Genomic DNA, 19,756 nt, shown 5'->3' with positions numbered 1-19,756 from the left:
AAGGAAAACCCAAGTTTAAGTGTTGATAAACTTTTTTTTTTTTTTTTTTTTAAGATGACCGGTAAGGGGATCTTAACCCTTGATTTGGTGTTGTCAGTATCACGCTCACCCAATGAGCTAACCGCCGGCCATCCCTATATGGGATCCGAACCCATGGCCTTGGTGTTATCAGCACCACACTCTCCCGAGTAAGCCACGGGCCGGCCCAAGTGTTGATAAACTTTTAAAGTCCTAGTTACTAATCTAGACATAGCGTCTATTTTTTTTGTTTTTTTGGAGGGGTAACTGGCCAGTGTGGGGATCTGAACTATTGACCTTGGTATTATCAGCACCATGCCCTAACCAACTGAGGTAACTGGCCAGCCATTATCTATTTTATAATTAGATGAAACATTCTTACCATGGGGTTAATGGAATGCTTAATGGAAAATAGAATGGAAAGGTACAGGCCCCCCCCCCCCCATTTTTCTTTTTTGGCCTTGATGTTAGCAGCACCATGCTCTGAGTTAACCGGCCAGCCCCTCTCACTCCCCCTTTTCTAATGTAAAGAAACCACACAAATCCTTGACACAGAGCTTGGATGGGAAAAAGAAAATAAAAGCACTGAATTGTGAAAAACAGATGGTTGTCTGGTTGTAGATAATTGGGGTCAATTACTTTTTTCTTCCCTTGACTGAGACGAGTTTAGTTACATAGACACAGGCTAAGAAATTCAGGTAAGAGAGCAAGAAACATTGGTCTGAATTGTAGTTGTTGTCCAGGTCACTGTTGGAGAACAGTTGGCTCTTTGGTTTAAACAGAAGTCTCACCCTCCAAAGAGCCCCACATGCTGCCGAGAGGCCCCTAGATAGGAAGGCGGGAGGCCTTGTCGGTGTATTCCTGATCCACTGCTGCCAGGGGGTGGTCCCACCCTCACTAACAGCTCAAAGTCTGTTCCCCTGGGTAGGAAATGGCCCACTGTTTCCTAAACTTTTGAGGCCTAAGCACGTAGGTCTTGTTTCTAGAGGAGACTGATGATTTGATGTAGGAAAGGAGCCTTTCCCATATAGTTTGCTTACTCAAATGAGGGTGACCATATAGCTTATTATATAGCCAGCTATACTGGCTGTTTTGAGAGTAAATGGGATGCTATCAATTATGATGCTAGGACACCAGGTATAAATTGGGAGGTCAACTTTACCTCAGTCTAAATATTGGAGTCTTCTCTTCAATAGCACAGAAGCTTAAAGTGGGAAAGGGGCAGCCCAGCTACTGATGAGTTGCTGAGGATCTAGAGCCTAAAATACTTCCAAAAATAGGAGGAAAGCATTCACATCTGATCAGCTCCTTTTCCATTTGCTTAGAAAGGGCAAGTTGCAGTCAGCCCATGGCTCACTTGGGAGAGGGTGGTGCTGATAACACCAAGGCCACAGGTTCGGATCCCTATATAGGGATGGCTGGTTAGCTCACTTGGGAGAGCGTGGTGCAGACAACACTAAGTCAAAGGTTAAGATCCACTTACCGATCATCTTTAAAAAAAAAAAAAAGAAAGGGCAGGTTGCTTCGGTGGCAGCAGAGTTTTTTTGAATCTGAGCTGAAACTACTCAATCAGCAAGCATTAACTGAGCACCTACTGTATGTATAGCACTGTGCCAAGCTCTGGGACCCAAAGAAATAAAGGACATAGGAACTTTTTCCAAGACCCTTCAGTTAATGGGGGCCCTGGTGGGCAGGTGGTGGTTTGGGTGTGGTATGTGGTAAGAGCAGTGGCTGGAATGAGCAGTGTCAGGTCTGTTCTCTGATGGTGTTCCGTGACCTCAGACCAGTAGTTTTTCCCTCCTGGGCTCCATTTTTCCCATCTGTAAAATGAGAGCATTGGACAAGATATGCCTTATGATTCATTCCAGCTCTGACCATCTGTGTTTGTTATCTATTGCTGCATAATGAATTCCCCCCCCCCAACTTAGCGGCTTCAAACAATAAACATTTTTTTCTCACATAATTTCTGTGGGTCAGGAATTGGGAATGGCTTAGCTGGGTGGTTGTGGCTAAGGGTTTCTCATGAAGTTGCAATCAAGATTTCAGGTAGGGATGCAGTCATCTGCAGGTTTGGATGGGATAGAGGATCCAGTTCGAAATTGCCTCACTCACATGGCTAGCAAATTGGTGCCATTTGTTGAGCCTCTCCATAGGGCTGCTTGAGGGTCCTCACAACATGGCAGATGGTTTCTGCCAGAGCAAGGGATCCAAGAGAGATCAGGGCAGAAGCCCTGGTGGTTCTAGCCTTAAAAGTGACACTCCATCATTTCTGCAATATCCTATTAACAGGTCAGCCCTATCTGACTTGTGAGGGGCTACACAAGGGCATGAATACCAGGAGGTGAGAATCACAGGGGCCCTCTGAGAGGCCTTCTGTTACATCCTGTAGTTCCACGATAAAAAGCCAAGTAGTAAAGACAAAAACCAACTACACATTCTGAAAACTTGATTCAGCATTGATCCTTTGAATATGCATGGTTAATTCGTAGTTCTTACTCTCTTTTTCCTCTTTTAAATATTTCTAGAAAACCTAATGCCTCTCCTAAGCGATTGCCGAAACCTGGAGTCATTTCTGCCCAAAATATCTACAGCTTTGGCTTTGGGAAGGTAAGAGGTAGCCACTGACAGCCTGTGTTTGCAGGATGAACCAGAGCATCACCTGGCCCCATTTCCAACTCCTTTGTCCAACTCCTTTCTCCCTGTCCTCACCAAAGTGGGTTTTTTCCACCTCTTTTGCTCCTTTTGAGGGTAAGGTATTTCTTAGTGTTCTTGTCCTCACTGGCAAATGAAAACCTTGAAGAATTCCCTTGCATGACCCTGGGCTAGATTGGGGAAGTTTAGAAAATGATTCTTTAATTCTCATTGAAGGCCCCAGACAGATTTTCCCCTAACAGGGAAGCAGGGAACTGTGCCATAGGTCTGCTTCCTGATTGACCTTGCCCTTCCATAGGCTTATGAGTGTGGTTGGAATGCTTTTAAGGACTTGAGATTTTAAACTGAGAAATGTTTTGAGGGCAGATAGTACTTTTGGGTCCTTGGTTCTGCCCATCAAAGAAAGTGACAGTTGGGAAGCATTGCTGGGTAGATGAGTGATGTTTGCTCACAACTGGGCCTCCACTCCTGACTCTGTTTCTTGTGCCAAGGTAGCCTGGGGGGTGGGGAGAGAAGGAATGTGGGCTTTGGCTACACACAGGCCTGGGTTCTGTGGGGGCCACAGCAGGCTCCTCAGTCCCAACCATGGTTCTTCATGCAGGCATCGGACCTCTTTCTAGGAAGGTTAAAAGATAATAAAAATTTAAGAATAATGTCCAATGCATAGGTGCATTCAGAAAGTTGGTACATAGCAGATCTCATTATTTTACCTGGCTGATAAGATTCTGGAGGTATTTTGCTTTTCCTCTTTTCTCCCCACAATTTGAGGCTGTGCTTTGGTTTCAGTTTTATTTCACAGGGGGCACACAGCTCACCTATCTAGGATCTCTTCCAGTAATTGGAGAAAAGGAAGTGATTCAAGCTGACGACGAGCCCACCTTCTCTTTCTTCAGTGGCCCCTACATGGTCATGACCAAGTAAGCGGGGCCAGCCAGTGGGAGGTCTGATTTAGTCCCACCGGAAGAGGGGGCCGCATGCAACTTATGTGTGAAGGGTTTCAACTCAAACACAAGGGAACACTTAAGAACATATGCTTAAATCAGGGTTTCTCAACTTGGACACTGTTGACATTTTTGGCCAGATGACCCTTTTTGTTGGGGGCTGTTCTGTGCATTGTAGGATGTTTAGGAACGTCCCTGGTTTCTACCTACTAGATGCTAGTAGTAGCCCCTTATATCCTCTGCAGATGTGACAACCAGACTGTCTACAGACATTGCCAAATGTCTTGTGGGGGGAGAAGCACTGCTCTGAAAGATTATTCATTACAATATTTTAACTTCTCTGTTTTCTAAAAAATTATAGGCGGATTAGTGGTGACTGTTTAGCCTCTGATACAAGTTTTGGTATTGAGGCCCCTGTAGAAGCAGAACAGGCATCAGCTGCAGCTCTCAATAGCCAAATCCAGCAGAGGCTTCAGTACAGGATTTGGTTATGGCAAAAGTCCTTTGTGTGTTCTCAGCCCCCAGAGACCCAACCCCTACAGGGGTGGCCTCCCCAAACCTGTCTTCCTTGAACCTCGATGCTTCTTTCCTGGTTAGAAGAATCACTGTTCTAAAAGCCTTCTGCCAGATTCACAAGGCCCTCTATCCCTACACAGATGATCTTTGTTTTCCTGCTGGTGCCACACATTTGTTATCAGGTCCCCTCTCTGTCCCATGGCTGCTGCCTTTGCTCAGGTCATCACCACACCTCACTCAGACTGGCTTCCTAATTGGCCTTCCATTTTCTGGACCACCGTTGCCCTATGCATTCCCCACAATGCTGGTACCATTGTCTTTCTTTCTTTCTTTCTTTTTTTTTTTTTAAGTTTATTTATTTATTAATGTATACATTTTTTTACATTCTTTCTTTTTTTTTTTTTTTAAGATGACCAGTAAAGGGATCTTAACCCTTGACTTGGTGTTGTCAGCACCATGCTCTCCAAAGTGAGCTGACCGGCCATCCTTATATAGGGATCCGAACCTGTGGCCTTGGTGTTATCAGCACCACACTCTCCCAAGTGAGCCACGGGCTGGCCCAATATATTTTTTACGTTCTATGATGTTTTTGTGGAGCAATTGCAGCAGGGAGAGGAGAGAAAGGGGAAGGAAATAGGATGGGAGGAGGAAGGAGGAGGGGCAGGGTTGAGGCCTATGGCATTTCCCTCATAACTGTAGAGAAGACCAGGGGGCTTCCAGCAGTGCAGTGGCTTAGTCATTGCTGGGCTGGGTGCAGATGTCACGGGGTGTGGCTGAAGCCCTCAGCCCCCAGTGCCCCAGCTTGGGAACCTGGGGTGCTTCTTGCTGCACCTTGGTGGCCGTAGCTGGGCTGGTTGTGGGTGTTGGGGGGACATGGCCAAGGTGTTCAGATCCCCACCCTCAGGACTGGTTGGGGGTGTTGAGGGACATGGCTGAGGCCCCAAACCCTCCCTGCTCCCTGGCTTGGTAGCCCAGGGGACTTCTTGTCCTTCTAGGTTTCATAAGTGTTCTTTGGTGAAATGAGACTTTTACTAGTTAATATCAAATGTTTTCTCTGGTCTGAGAGTATATTGTTTTTTCTTTCAGTTCTGTGTTGGATTGTTTGCTGTTCTCACCACTTAGACTCTGCCCTGGAACTAATTTGCTGTCCTTTGCCTACTTCTAAAATGGGGGAACTTCCTGTGGGGACCAACACTTGAACTCTGTGCTTGAGCTAAATTGCTGCTTTGCTGCTTATTCCCTGGGGAAGGCTTTTTGTGCAGCTCAGGTTTTAATGGTTGACTTTATAGGTACTTCTGGCTCTCATGAGATCCAGTACACCTGTGTTGTGTGGAAATTCTGGTCTGGGCCTGAGTCTTTTCAGCAAACCGCACCATCTGCAATTCTATATTCCTGACCAGTTTTCTCTGAGTGGTCCTGCACTGATTGGAGGGCAGATCAGCTGTCCTTGCTGTGCCCCAGTGTTCCCCCAGTGGGCCCGTCTCCCCATCCATCCATGCTCCAACCACTTCCCATGGACGGGCCATGTGGCAGTCCCTTGCAATGTCTCACTGGCCTCTGAGTGGCTCCTTTTTTTCAGTTGTTGTGGCTCCTCGCTCCTGCGTGGGTTGACAGGAACCCTATTAGTGGTCTTGCTGGCCTTCTTCTCCCCTGCCACCTCCAAGCAACTCCATCCGAAATGCACAGCTGTAGCTTTTGCCAGCTCCTTCTCTGTGCCTTCACCAGCTCCAGCCTTGAAGCAGCTGGGGCCTGAAACAGTCAAGGTGGTTTATTCTTTCTCTCATCGTGGCTTCTCCTGCACTCTGTAGGTCTCTCCTCCTCTTCCACTGAATGCTAGTGGCCCCTCTTGGCTGTTGTTGCTTTTTAATAGTTGTAATTTGGTTGATTTGTGGGAGAGAGTGATGCAGGGGACTGTCTATTTTGCCGTCTTGACCTGGTACCACTGTCTTTCTAAAATGCAAACCTGAGCAAGTCACTCCCTCAATTGAGTCCTTCAGTGACTTCCTGCCACCAGCACCTGTGTTCCCCAGGGTGCTTTAGTGCCTGGGGGCAGTGGGAGGGAGGACCCAGCGGTGCCCAAGGGGCATTACAGACTCTATGTAAACACCGCTTCTCTGGTGTCTGGCTGGGAAAGTTCTGTCACTGAAGTGGCTGCTCACCCTCTTCTGCTGGAACTCTTTCCTGCCTTTGTAGCCTGGTGTGGAACGGGAGCAGGGTCACAGTGAAGGAGCTGAATCTCCCTACCCACCTGCACTGCAGCAGGCTGCGGCTGGCCGACTTGTTAATTGCTGAGCAGGAGCACAGCAGGTGAGAAGGAGGCCCAAGGGCCAGGCCCATGACACATCCAGGTCTCTTTCCAGACCCAGGTTCTGGGATATACAGGGCTATAAGTGGGGTATGGAGCACCAGCCCCCTTAGCCTTAGCATTTCCTGACTGTTGGAATTGGTTGACTTAAATTCCAAGAAAGAGAAAGAGGAATTAATGCATAGCCTGAGGGGTGGGGATGGTGGTGGTGAGGGCTCAATTCTGTCAGCTGTCCCATAACCCATGTCTCTGGATGGTCAACCTCTAGGCCCATCTTGTTCTCCTGCTACAGCCATTTTGAGCCCTGTGCCCATCAGGGCAGCATGTGGCTGTCTTATTCTCATGGAAAATGGCTGTGCATGAGATCCAAATGTCTGCAGAACCATGTCTCTGCCACTGAGACATGGTTATGATGGGTGCCAGTTCCTTTTCTGTGTCTCCAGGTTTAGGTCCTTCATCTCTTGCTAGGGCAGGCTCCTGATTCATGGTTTCACACCAGGGCCACTGGGGCCCTGGAGTGGACCCCAGCTCACTGAGCTGTCTCCTGTGATGGCAACTCACCTGCAGGAGGTATCTCTAGAGAGGCCAAATCCTTCCTTTTGGGAAGTCAGCCTAAAGGACCCAGGGAACTAGAAGGACCTGTAGACACAGCATGGATTTTGATGTGAGACTGAGTGGAGTGTGTGACCTTGGGCAAGTTCTTGACATTTCCTTGGTGTTGGTTTCCTCGTCTCTAGGTGAGTATAAGAATACATTTCTTGTAAGTGGTTGTTATGATCTGAGGTGATTATGCAAAGTATTTAGAGTGCCTTGCTCAGTAACTCATAGCGACATTGTCATTGTTGTCACTGATACTTTGAGCTCTCAGGGTCTGATCAGTGAGAGGCCACAGATTCCACCAACAGAGACCCTCACCCCATCCTGTTTTCTTAGAAAAACTTATACAAATGGCATTTGTTTAGAACGTTCAAGGGCCTAGAAGAAAGGACAACACCCATTTTTTCGCCATATCCTCTTTCCCCCTGCCCCATCTGGAGCTTCTTTTCTTTTGCAGCAAGCTGCGGCACCCCCACCTTCTGCAGCTGATGGCTGTGTGCCTGTCCCAGGACCTGGAGAAGACCCGTCTGGTATATGAGCGCATCACAGTTGGCACCCTCTTCAGTGTCCTCCACAAGCAAGTAAATGGCTGTTCTTGTGGATTTTCCTCTTGCTACCTTCCCTGCTTCTCCCCCTGCCCCAGCTGTAGAGTTCCCATTTGTGTATGCATGGAGGATAGAATTCTTAATTCCTTTACTTAATGGGGGCTGTATAACACACCATTTAAGGTTGATAAGCACATACTCAGAACTAGTGTGATTTTATTATTGTCAGTTCTGCTTCTTTTTCAGACAGCTAAGAGTTCACAGACCCAGAATACACATACATTTCTAACTAACTATAGTCTAACAGCCACTGACTTTATTATTCTATATTTTCACTTGTGCTGTATCCTGGTTTGTTTAAATAGAAGCCTTTATCACTCCCCCTCACTTTTCAAATTTCCTTGATGAGAGGGCCGGCCCGTGGCTTACTCAGGAGAGTGCGGTGCTGATAACACCAAGGCCACGGGTTCAGATCCTATATAGGGATGGCCGGTATGTTCACTGGTGAGCATGGTGCTGACAACACCAAGTCAAGGATTAAGATCCCCTTACCGGTCATCTTTAAAAAAAAAGAAAAAAAAATTTCCTTGACAAGGGGTAGACATATTCTGTGGCCAGCAGATTCCCTAGAAGTGTGCTTTGGGCTGAGATGTGGCTTTGGAGAGCTCCTAGAGGATTTTTTTTCTCCATGACTTTGTTTTAAAGATCCTGGGTAGGAGTGAGGAGAGACCCTCCAGGAAGGGCCCTTCCCCCAAGTGGCTTGCCACTCCTCCTGCCTGAGGACCTCCTGTTAGTATTCTGTCTTTCCTTTTTTTCCTTGGGTGAGGGCATTACCTTAAAATGCCATTTCTCTGGAGGAGACACCCATTATGACTTTAATCAGCCAGGTATATTAGTATAAGTGAATTTTTGTCCTTTTGGGATAAACTTTCTAGATTACCTGACTTGGGTAGGGACTGGATTGGTTATCTGCAAACTTCGGGGTCCTTTGAGCTTCCATATTCTCCCAGCAGAACAGGCTTGGATAGGGAGGGGCCAGGGAAGTTTTACTGGTGGTAGTGGGGGGACCTCTCCTGTCAGTTTTCCCCAGTCCAACCCTGGATGCATATACCAAGCTTTGAGAATTTCTCTTCATTTTTTGTGGTATAATACAGCTTGGCTGAGGGAAAGAGTCCAGGTTAGGAGGCAGGGAGACTGGATCCATGGGACCTTAGACCAGTCACTTAACCTCACTATGCCCTAGGTTCCCCATCTATCAAATGGGGATCCTTAATAGCTGTGAGGATCAAATGGAAAGACTGGAAATTGCAAAGCATTCTACAGTGCCAGGGGCCCAGTCCCTTTTGTTCCTGGTGGTTTCTCTTTTGCTCACAGCGGTCCCAGTTTCCGGTGCTGCACATGGAGGTGATTGTGCACCTGCTGCTCCAGATCTCCGATGCCCTGAGATACCTGCATTCGCGGGGCTTTATCCACCGCTCCCTCAGCTCCTATGCCATCCACATTGTCTCAATGGGGCAAGCAAGGCTCACCAACCTGGAGTACATGATGGAAAGGTGGGCACGACCTCAAGTGTGACTTTCTTCTCAAAAGGGTCTCCCTGGGGACCTTTACATAGAGAATCTGATATGAGTGGAACAACTTCTCACTGGGGGGCTGAACTGTCCATCAGTGGAGGAAGAGGTTTCCCAAATGTCTTACCCTGTCTGCCAAGGCTAGAGGGACTTTGGGGAAGTTACTTCTGCTCAGGACATTATCATTTTAATAAACATTTAACAAGAACCCATATCAGCCAATGTGTATAAATGATATCCATTCCAGAATTTTCAGTGGCTTAACACAACAAAGTGTATTTCTCATTTTATGATCTAGTGTGTGTGTCAGAAAGGGGCAGTGTGTTCTGTGTTCCTCCCATCTGTGGCTCTCCCCTCGCCCCCCGACTGTGTTCTTTGCATTGCTGATCAGTGAACAAGAGAATGTGGAGGGGTACATGGTGAGGTTTGGGGCAGCCTCAAGTAGGTATGTTACTGCCTCCCATTTTGCATTGACAGAGCTCAATCACCTTCTTACTAGAGGGAGCTGGGAAACGTGCCTTATTACTGGCACATCCTGGAAGGAGAGAGAAGGTGATGGGTACCCATGAGCCTTATGGTCTGTCACATCTCCTGTATCTGGGCCATGCCGAAGTCCAGCTTCAGCGAGGGGTGGGTACCCAAAAAGGGAAGGAGAGGGTCAGCGAAAATAACAAACACAGACGGAGACCTCAATGCATCAATATGCATGTTCTCTCTCTGCGGGCTGTCAGCGTTGTTGCAGCTGGAGCCCAGTAGAGCATGAGACAATGCCTTTTATTTAGATTTTTCTCTGCAGGGGGGTTTTGGGTACTATTTTTATTGTATCAGAAAGCTTAAATTAATAGTCCAAAAAGCAGGGAGGAAGCATTTTTAGAGGTCAGGGTCAGCCAGTCCTTTCCTTTTGTCAGCATGTCTCAGGTGATCAACTCGTGCTTCTTTTTCCTGGAATCAGGTTATCAGATCGAAACCATGCCTTCATTGTCTTGAAGTTATCTTGTGACCTTTTTCTGTTAGCAAGCTGTGGTTAATATCCACCCTATTTTGGCAACTATTTTGGTTCAATACAACTTTGCTAAAAGGAAAAATGTTAACATTTAAATTCTAATGGGGGTCTAATGATTTTATGTTCTAATGGAATGAACCTATTGTTCATATTGAAAAAGAATAGTGGATATTTGAGCAGCATTATCATGCACATTTTAAGGTTATGCATTGGCTGTGGCCCTGTAATCTTGATCTAAATGTCAAAGTATCATTGTGCACAGCACCATCCCTCACAAAACAAGTTGCACTCTCTTATTTTTCTAAGATCTAATTTTGCAGGTTTAATAATTTTACAGCATATATTTTTATCCCAACACCTGATTCTTAATGATTTATTTAAAACTGGACACCACCAAGTAAAGGGGGTTCTACAGTTTCGTTCCCATATACTTAATTTGTCCCAATCATATAATTTCTCATTAATGCCAACCATTCTCTTGCCATTAATACAATCTCCAGTAAATGATGTTTGCCAACTTAGATCATACTTTGGACATCCCCTGGGAGGGTACCGGATTTTTCCCTTTCTCATATTATATCCCATGTAACCATTTACCCAGATGGTGGGAAGAGGATGGGGACTTCTTTTATTTATTAATTTCTCTGGTAAAGGCAATTGCTCATGATTAATCGTAACCAATGTTTTTGAAACATCCGTTGGCATAATTAATTGACTCAAAAGGGACAATTTGGAATTGTTCAATCTTCCCGGATCTTTGGTGGGACTATCTAATTTTATGACAACAACTGTTTGTGTGTCATTTTCTGCATCTTTTGGAAACTCAGGAAACTGCCACGCTGACCAAAACATCAAAAGAGGAAGTAAAAGCAGTACCACTGTGCCAAGGCAGAGATCCTTACAGCGAAAGCAAGTGCTTATAGCCGTGGTCCTGCCAGCAGCTCTCCCTCCGGCGGCCTTGCCAACTCGGAGAGGGCAGCTCAAGCTGTTTTTTTCAGGACTCCGCCATGGCGTGGACTGCGCCAGGGCCAGGCGTTGCGCTGGCTGGACACTAAGGGTGTTTCCTGCCCTCTAGGGGTTCAGCACAGAGAGAGGGGCAGTCAGAACCAAGGTCCTCACCCAAAGGTTGGTGGATGGGCTGTTTCCTGTTTGGCTGGAATCAAAGTCCTCCTAAGTTTGGGGGCTGACCCCCATTTCCTGCCCCAGGCTTGGGAGGCAGAGATCTCCCTGTGCTTCCTTGTTGCTGTCCACAGCTCTGAACCTTTGGCCCAGTGTTGGTTCTGCTCTTCTGTGAGGCCTCAGCCGCTGGGCAGACCCCTTGCTTAGATCTGCCTCTTCTCACCCTTGTCCTCCACCCACCCATCACTGATGCTTTGTTTCAGAGTCTCTCACCAGGTCTTTGCTTCTCACTTACTCTGTAGTTTACTTCTCTCACTAGATGAAAAGCTACATGAGGGCAGGGATTTGCTTTATTCACTGCTGTATCTCAAATGCCTGGAATAGGCTTTCATACGGTGGGCACTCAACATGTTTTTCAAATGAATAAAACTGAAAGATTCTCATCCTCCCAGAACTTGAGTGCCTGTTGTCCCTCTACCTGGAGAGAGGGCAGGGGCCAAATTGCACTTGGCCTTGTGGGCCTTGGCGAGGACTTTGAATTTTATCTTGAGAACATTGGGATGCTGTGGAAGGGGTTCTTTTGAGCATGGTGGTGTCATGGATGATTTATAGGTTAAGATCCCTCTCGCTCCTCTGTGTGGAGAAGGGGTTGTGATGGGGCAAGAGAGAGGCAGTGGAGCAGTTAGGGTGTGACTGGAGCTGTTGCAGTTTTCTACATGGGAATGGGAGGAGGCCTGGTGACTGTCACCAATTGAGCTGCTAAGCCTCATATCTGGTCCATTCTCAATCCCAGTTAACACCTTTCAGGGTTCTTCATTGCCTACAGGATTAAGTCCAAGCACCTTTGCAGGGTGTGGAAGCCTTCCCAGGTGGGGCTCTACCCACAGTGCTAACCTCATCCCTTCCCACCCCCTCCTGGCCATTTGAAGCCACTTTCAATCCATGCCATTTCACAGTGCTGCTCCATCATGTGGAATACCTAGCACAAGTCTCTATCCTTTTAACTCACTTTATTTTTTTTTTATTTTTTTAATTTTTTTAAAAGATGACTGGTAAGGGGATCTTAACCCTTGACTTGGTGTTGTCAGCACCACACTCAACCAGTGAGCGAACCGGCCATCCGTATATGGGATCCGAACCCAGGGCCTTGGTGTTATCCGCACCGCACTCTCCCGAGTGAGCCACGGGCCGGCCCCTTTTAACTCACTTTAAACATAGTCTTCCACCACACCCCATGAAGCCTACACTGATACCCTTATCCCCTGAGACACTTTGCATATTCCTCTCCTCACACTTATCATTGAAGTGTACCCTAGTCGTTTTTGTGCAAGTGTGCCTGCCCCACTAGATGGCGAGTTCCCTGGGACAGGGACTGTGTCTTGTTCATCACTCTTACCTTCAGCACTCAATTCGGGCCCTGCCACATAGTAAGTGCTCAGTAAATGTTTGTTAAATGATTAGATGAGTCTAGATGAAGGAAAAACTTGAAATGGTTCTGAACAGGGTTTACCACTTTGGCTATGTGTTCGGGAGTAGCGGAAGCTATGGGGAAGCTAAGGGGTTTGGACCATTTTTTTATTTTTTGGCAGCTGGCCAGTAAGGGGATCCTTTTTTTGCTGTTGATAACACCAGAGGTTTTTCAGGAAGGTTTTGACAGTATTCAAGCTATTTGTCATTGATGGGGTGCCATCTGTTGTCAAGATAGAGGTAATAGTTTCTCTGCTTTTGCTATCCAATGGAATGTGAATCCTAGAGTGAAATGGAGCTTTGGCGATGGCCAGCTCAACCCTGTCCTTTCATAGATGAGGAAAATGAGGACCAGAGGAGTGAAGGGGTGGTCCGAAGTTACCCAGTTGTTTAATTAGAGGCAAAGCTGGGGCAGAACCTGGTGGTAATAGATGCCTCCGGGCTACAGGGACAAACTAGGTTGGAGGTTGAGGGAGGAAGACCAGCGAGGAGGCCAAGAAGGCCGTGGGGTGGGGCTGGGCCTGGTGGTGGCCAAGGAGCTAAAATGGGAGGAAATGAAGTGAAATGCACTGAGGAGCTGGGCCAATGGCTGGCCAAGTGAGAGGGTAGGAGGTAACCAGAGTCTATGAGTGCCACTGGGAAGTCCAGAGGGACAGGGTATAGTAGGAAGGTGTGAATTCTCATTTGGGCTTGTTAACCTCAGAATGGAACTTCAGGCAGAAATATCAGTTAGCAAGCAGTCGCAGCAGTAACAGTGTACTTTTCTTTGAAAGCTGATAGCATGAGTTGATTATCTAATAATTCAGAATAGCTTTCAATTCTGCATTTATATTTGGTAACATGCTACTTGGACACATTGGTTTGTTGAATGTCATTGTCAAGGGTAGCACTCCATCTCTTGGTGTAAAAATGATGCAGCAATTTCTCCTACTCTTTAACTCCTTCTTAATGGAATATTTAGGGCTGGAATTGACCTTGCAAGTGGTGTCACGTAGCTGCAGCCAAATGTAATTTTAATGATGTCAAAGCTGAAGCCCAGAAAAATAACTGTCGTAGAGTGACAGCCACAAGAGAGATCACCTATACCCAGGTAGCTTTAATAGAGAAGAAAGAAGTGATTGTAAGAGAGGAAGTAAAAGAGAGGGTTTAAGTCCTGGTATAAGTTACTTGTTCCTTGCCAGAGCCTTTGATAAGCCTGAGAAGCCTAAGAAGGTAGGCGGATGTTTCCCTTGGAGAATTGCCCCCCAACTTGAAGAGCCAAGCAGGCTGGGTTTTCAGAATGTATCTCTGACAATAAAACACTCCATTGCCTTTTCTGTGATACTAATTTGTATTCACTTCATGTATAATTATATCAGGTATATACAAGTATATTAAATTTATCATAAGATATATATATTTGTTTATTAAATTTGCATGCATATCCACACTGTTCATATCACACCAGACCACACCTAAGTATTCAGCCATACCACTAAAAAGTCAGTACCAGCTTTTATAACTTCATAGCTTGTTGAACTCACTGCCATCTATCAAAAGCTCTGCTGCAATAAACATTATTTAGGGAAGTTTGCTCAAAGTCTGAAAAGCTCATTCCATCCTCTAAAATCTGTCCTTATGTCAGACCAGCAAAGAACTTGCTCTCACTTGCTTTTTAAAAACTTAATTATCAACCAGCAGTCGTCAAGTCTTTACGGAGTACCTACCGTAATTTTTATATTAATTCCTTACTTAGAAAGTGCTTTACGGTTCACAGAGTATTTTCATATCCGTGGTCTCATTTGATTCTCATGACAGCTATGAGAAGAAGCCAGCACTGACTGTTCCCAAGGACTCTTTATTGGCCCAGAAGACATTTAGGATTCTCTGACTTAGCTCTTAGGGAGCCTGGTTGGGAAGATGAGTTAGTCAGACAAACAGTGAACCTTTGAGTGCTGAACTGAGAGGGCCCATTCCCAAGAGAACAGTAGTTTAGAAAGGAAGCAATCATGAGGCGTTAGAGAAGGCACATGTGGCTCTGATAAAGCAGATGAGGCTTGAGAGGGGTCTTGAAAGAGTCTTACGTTCATTTATCTGACATCAAGCATCGAGACCCTGGTGTAAGCTCAGAGATACAGTGATATAAAAGACAGATAAGGTACCTACTTCATAGAGCTGACTCTCTTGTGGAGGGGAGACAGATAATAAACTAAAAAAATTCAGATAATAAGTGCTCTGAAGCCAATAACACAGGACTACTTTACATTAGGTGGTCAGGGTAGGCCTCCCTGAGGGGGTGACTTTCGAACGAATACCTCAGTCACAAGAAGCAGCCAGTCACTGTAGGATCTATGGGCAGAGCATGCCAGGCAGAAGAAGCTGCTGACACAAAGACTTGAAGTGGTAATGTGCTTGGCATGTTGGAGTAACTGAAAGAAGGCCACCCCGGCGACTTCTTTCCCTGCGAGTGGAGTGGGTAAGCAGGAGAGAGTGGCCAGATGAGGTGGGAGGGGGAACAGGAAGGAATTGCAGGTGTGGGACCAGCTTTGAGGCATTGTGGGTTATGTTGGTGTCTAGCTAGGTTTCCAGAAGCTCAGGGAGGTTACCAGTATTCAGAGGCAAATATTTCACAAACGCACTGTGCTGTGATCTCATGAGCCCTGCCTTGTGTGTTTCCTTCTGTAGCCGGGATGGAGATGTACACAGGGACCTGACTCGAGTACCCCTCCCCACCCAGCTGTACAACTGGGCTGCACCGGAAGTGATCTTACAGAGGGCAGCCACGGTGAAGTCAGACATCTACAGCTTTTCTATGATCATACAGGAGATTTTAACAGGTAGTTCAAGAAGCACATTAACAGTTGATCAAAGTCTCTATTTTTATGTTGGATTCTCCCCCGCCCCCCAAAAGTTACTTGGTTTTATGAAAGTGCAGGACTTAGAAGAGATTTCTTCAAGGAAACCTCTTTGTGCTTATGGAAGGTATAAGATGACCTCCCAGAAATCTTTCTCTTTTAACTGTTTTTTAAGACTCAACAAAGCCCACTCATCTGCTTGTCAGTGATAATGTATTTAATCCAGACAGTTTTAAAAGTGAACGTTAGTGTCAATACTTAGGATCGCTGTGAGGTGCCCCTTAAACGGAATTATAGGGCTGGCTGGTTAGCTCACTTGGTTAGAGCATTGTGTTATAACACCAAGGTCAAGGATTCGTATCCCAGCACTGGCCAGCCACCAAAAAACACAAAAAAAGGAATTGTGAACGAGGGGAAAAGACTGGCCTCTGAGAAGTAAACTATGGAATTAAACACACCCAAGGTCTGGTCGATGTATAAACAATATCACTTGAAAGAAATGGAAGCCCTTCCAAACCTACAGGACTTTATAATGTGAGGGAAGTAGTCACATATCTGAAGACAGAAGATACCCTTCAAGAGAAGGAAACACACACATGCACACATGCACGCAAACAGTAAAACCACATTCACGGAGGAGGTGAGAGCCAAAGTTTCACATTGTTTACAGTCCCAGAGGCAACACCACACCTTCTGTGAGATGAATGCATAGGGCTACCCAACCTAATGCCATGAAGCAGTCCCTTCTGGTCCCTAGTTCTGCCAGCAGGGGGCCCATGTACATCATGCTGACCCTATTTTCTATCTCTGAGGCTGGGATTTCCCTGGTAAATGGGTAAAGTGGCTTCATGTGTGTGATTGGGCTTCCAAGTAGTTTTTCTACAGAGAGAAATTAATGTTGAAAGGGGTTGAATGACTCAACTAAGGTTACCCAACTTTATCTGATTTCTTTCCTTCCCACCTCCTGATTTCTTAATGTTACTCCTTCTTATGACTTTTCCCTTATAGACAACATACCCTGGAATGGCTTAGATGGCTCAGTTATTAAAGAAGCCATAGTGCTGGGAAATTATTTAGAAGCTGATGTCAGGCTTCCGAAGCCTTACTATGATATTGTTAAGTCAGGCCTCCAGGTCAAGCAGAAAGACCGAACTATGAACCTTCAAGATATCCGGTATATTCTGAAGAATGACTTAAAGGCAAGCCCTGAAGTTGTTGGGAGTTTATTTCTGTCTACTCATCTCAGGGGAGTGGGGAATTAAGAGACCAAGAAGAAGCTAGAGATTGGGTTGTAAGAAGTTTTAGAAAATTTCATTTTATTTCACACTTTCTGTGTTCCTGAGAAAAGCCTAACTGCTTAACTTCGTGAGGGGAGCTTAACTGCTTAGCTTGAGGAGAGGAGCTGGGGAGCCTTAACACCTAGTTGGGGCAACATAATGAAGATTCAGTGAATGGCAGCTACTACTATTGCTTTCAAGGTATTGGTGATAACAATAAATTAGCTAATTAGGACTATAGTCTACCCAACATTAGTAAGAAAGAGTTTAGATTGGTTTCTAAAACACCACTGACATTCAGATGATTGAAAATATGTTCTTGACAATATTTTCTGTGCTACAGGATTTTATTGGAGCCCAGAGAACTCAGCCAACCGAGAGTCTGAGAGTACAGAGATATGAACTCCATCCTGATGTCAATGTCTATCTAGGACTGACTTCAGAACATTCAAAAGAGACCCCTGACTTGGAAATCAAAGAGCTAAAGGAAATGGGTATGGCCTAAATTCACAGGTTAAGCATCACTTTGACAGAACTGTGTTCTGAGAGTCACATGAGCTGCAACTAATTGACTCCTCCAAACTGTACATGTAACTTATGCTGGGAAAAGATGGATGCCTTAGGGAAAAATTAAGATCCTTAAAATTACTAAGTTAATTCTGCTATGTGGGACTGAAAAACAAGTTGTTGTTATTGGTTTGGGGTTTTTTTTGGCAGCTGGCTGGTACAAGGATCCAAACCCTTGACCTTGGTGTTACAACACTGCACCCCAACCAACTGAGCTAACCAGCCAGCCATGAAAAAAAAAGTTAAATTTTTTGAGCTCCATATATACTTGGCTTGGATCCAGAACTAAGTAGTAACAGTGAGTTTATTTCTAGCATGACTGCTCTTAAGAATTTATCTAGTTGCATCACAAATAAAAATGATTGTTAATATAAAAGTACTATATGCTTATGATAGAAAATTTGGAACAGTATGAAGAAGAAAATTACTTATCATTGTAATTCTGGCACTTAGAAATAATTTAACATTTCGGTCTTCACACTTTTTTTTTTTTTTTTTTTTTTGCTTTACTGCTTTTTGATACATTTGGAAACTTTAGAATTAGAGCTGGAAAGGACCTTGCAATCATCAGGCTTAATGCCCTGATATTACAGATGAGAAAACTAAGGTTCAAATAGGTTGTGACCTGCTCAGAATAACAGAGCTTGTTACAGAACTGGAACCCAGGCCTTCAAATTTCAGCCAGGTGACCATTCACTTTGCCTTGACAGGGCTGAAGGCCTCCAGAGTGGCCCCCCAGGCTCTGATTACTTTGGCCTCTTCATCCCATTCTCTGAAAGCTGTACACCTGTCAACCAGAGGTGGTGGGTGGTTAGACCTGGCATTATTTTTTAAGTTATTTATCCCTCCCATGATGCAGTGGCTTCTTGGGCAACGTCTCCGTCACTTTGTTATCAGATGCTCGCCAAGAGCGTAACATGAACTGACATCAATAGTCAAACTCCTGTGTATAAAGAAAGCTATGATGTGATGAAGATTCAGGGGCCTGTAATTTGCATGTCTTGACAGTTATACAGGTATGAGTCCACTATAAATGAAGCTTAGAATGTTTTCCTAGGGTTTGACTCCCTGAACATTTCTGCATCATCCCATGTCAAAATGGGAACTTTCACCTAGGTTAGTAATACCCTCTCACCCTCTGTGAGTGTATCCAGTAATCTTCTATAACTGGGAAGGGAGTGGGAAAATAAAAAGATTTTTTCTTCATTCTTGTGCCTCTTGAGCAATAAGCCAAGTCTGCTTGGCTGCTGAATATGATCACTTTAATCAATGTATGTTGTTCTTTTCAACAGGCAGTCAGCCTCATTCACCAAGGGGTCACTCTTCTCCCACTGAAAAAGCAACACCAGATCCTCAGGCCCCAGATCTGAGTCTGATAGCCAAGGAGACTCAGAATCAAGATGCTCCTCCTGCTCCATTTGTGGTAGAAGAGGCCAGCAACTCCAGCTCAGGTCAGGCAAGCCTCTGCAGCTTTGAAATCAATGAAATCTACTCAGGCTGCCTAAGCATGGGAGATGACAAAGAGAAAGAGGCCCCAGGAGCTACTTCATCTCTAGAAGAGGATAGACCAGACCAGGATGATGAACTGAAGTCCATGGAGGAAGAGCTGGATAAGATGGAGAGAGAGGCATGCTGTTTTTGTGGTAAGGATGAGAGCTCTTCAGAAGCTGACACAGAGCTCTCATTTGAGGACTGGGACTGGCAAAATTGTTCACTTAGTTCACTCAGCCTACTTGAGCCAACCAGAGAAGCCAAGGGCAATGTGAGCAACAGGTCCAAGACTGAGGAGTACATCAGTAAGTGTGTGCTGAATTTAAAGATTTCACAAACGCTAGCACACCAGAATGCCGATTTGCTGAGGAATGTCCAACAAAAATTAGATAAGCTTGAGATGACACAGAAGGAGCTGGAGAAGCACATGTCTCTGTGGGCTACCTCAAGAGAGTTTGCAAACATTTGTGACTTACCTTCAGCTGTGGGCCCTCCAGCTTCCAGTTATATTCCTCCTGTCATGCAGCCAAAAACCCACAGCAATTGTCCAACCCTAGTAAGGTTTCCAAGAACAGTGAAAGACTTTCAAGGGAGACATTTTGGCAAAAGGTCCAGGAAAAGAAGTGGCTGTGGCTGGAAACCTTTCACTCCTTTCACTCAAGTCTCTGAAGAAAGCATTAGGAATCAGTCAGAGACGAGCCATCAGGTAAACCTAATGGGAAGAAGGGGCAGCTTAAGCAGGACCCTGGAGCCAGGTCCAACATTGCCCCTAACCTGTGTGCAGGCACTGACATACAAATGCAGTCAGCTTATAGCCAAGTCCTCTTGGCTTTGGGAAATAAGGCCTCCAGGA

At 45.5% G+C, this 19,756-nt stretch overlaps 1 protein-coding gene across 3 annotated transcripts in view; it reads left to right on the top strand.

The window, feature by feature from the left end:
* Positions 1-19,756, top strand: part of TEX14 (testis expressed 14, intercellular bridge forming factor) — a 97,904-nt gene that overhangs the window by 42,614 nt on the left and 35,534 nt on the right. For 2 of the 3 annotated variants that reach the window (XM_063111375.1, XM_063111374.1), the window contains exons 5-13: positions 2,544-2,625; positions 3,457-3,587; positions 6,321-6,434; positions 7,487-7,610; positions 8,949-9,127; positions 15,399-15,550; positions 16,577-16,767; positions 17,189-17,339; positions 18,705-19,477. In XM_063111375.1, the coding sequence (XP_062967445.1) occupies positions 2,544-2,625; positions 3,457-3,587; positions 6,321-6,434; positions 7,487-7,610; positions 8,949-9,127; positions 15,399-15,550; positions 16,577-16,767; positions 17,189-17,339; positions 18,705-19,477 (1,897 nt within the window). Of the gene's footprint in view, positions 1-2,543; positions 2,626-3,438; positions 3,588-6,320; positions 6,435-7,486; positions 7,611-8,948; positions 9,128-15,398; positions 15,551-16,576; positions 16,768-17,188; positions 17,340-18,704; positions 19,478-19,756 lie in introns of all 3 variants that reach the window. The other variant, XM_063111373.1, reaches the window with a different exon arrangement.

This window comes from Cynocephalus volans, chromosome 10, assembly GCF_027409185.1.
Source record: "Cynocephalus volans isolate mCynVol1 chromosome 10, mCynVol1.pri, whole genome shotgun sequence".
Lineage (NCBI taxonomy): Eukaryota > Metazoa > Chordata > Mammalia > Dermoptera > Cynocephalidae > Cynocephalus > Cynocephalus volans.
The sequence above is the reverse complement of the archived record's forward strand: the minus strand, read 5'-3'. Positions and strand labels throughout refer to the sequence as shown.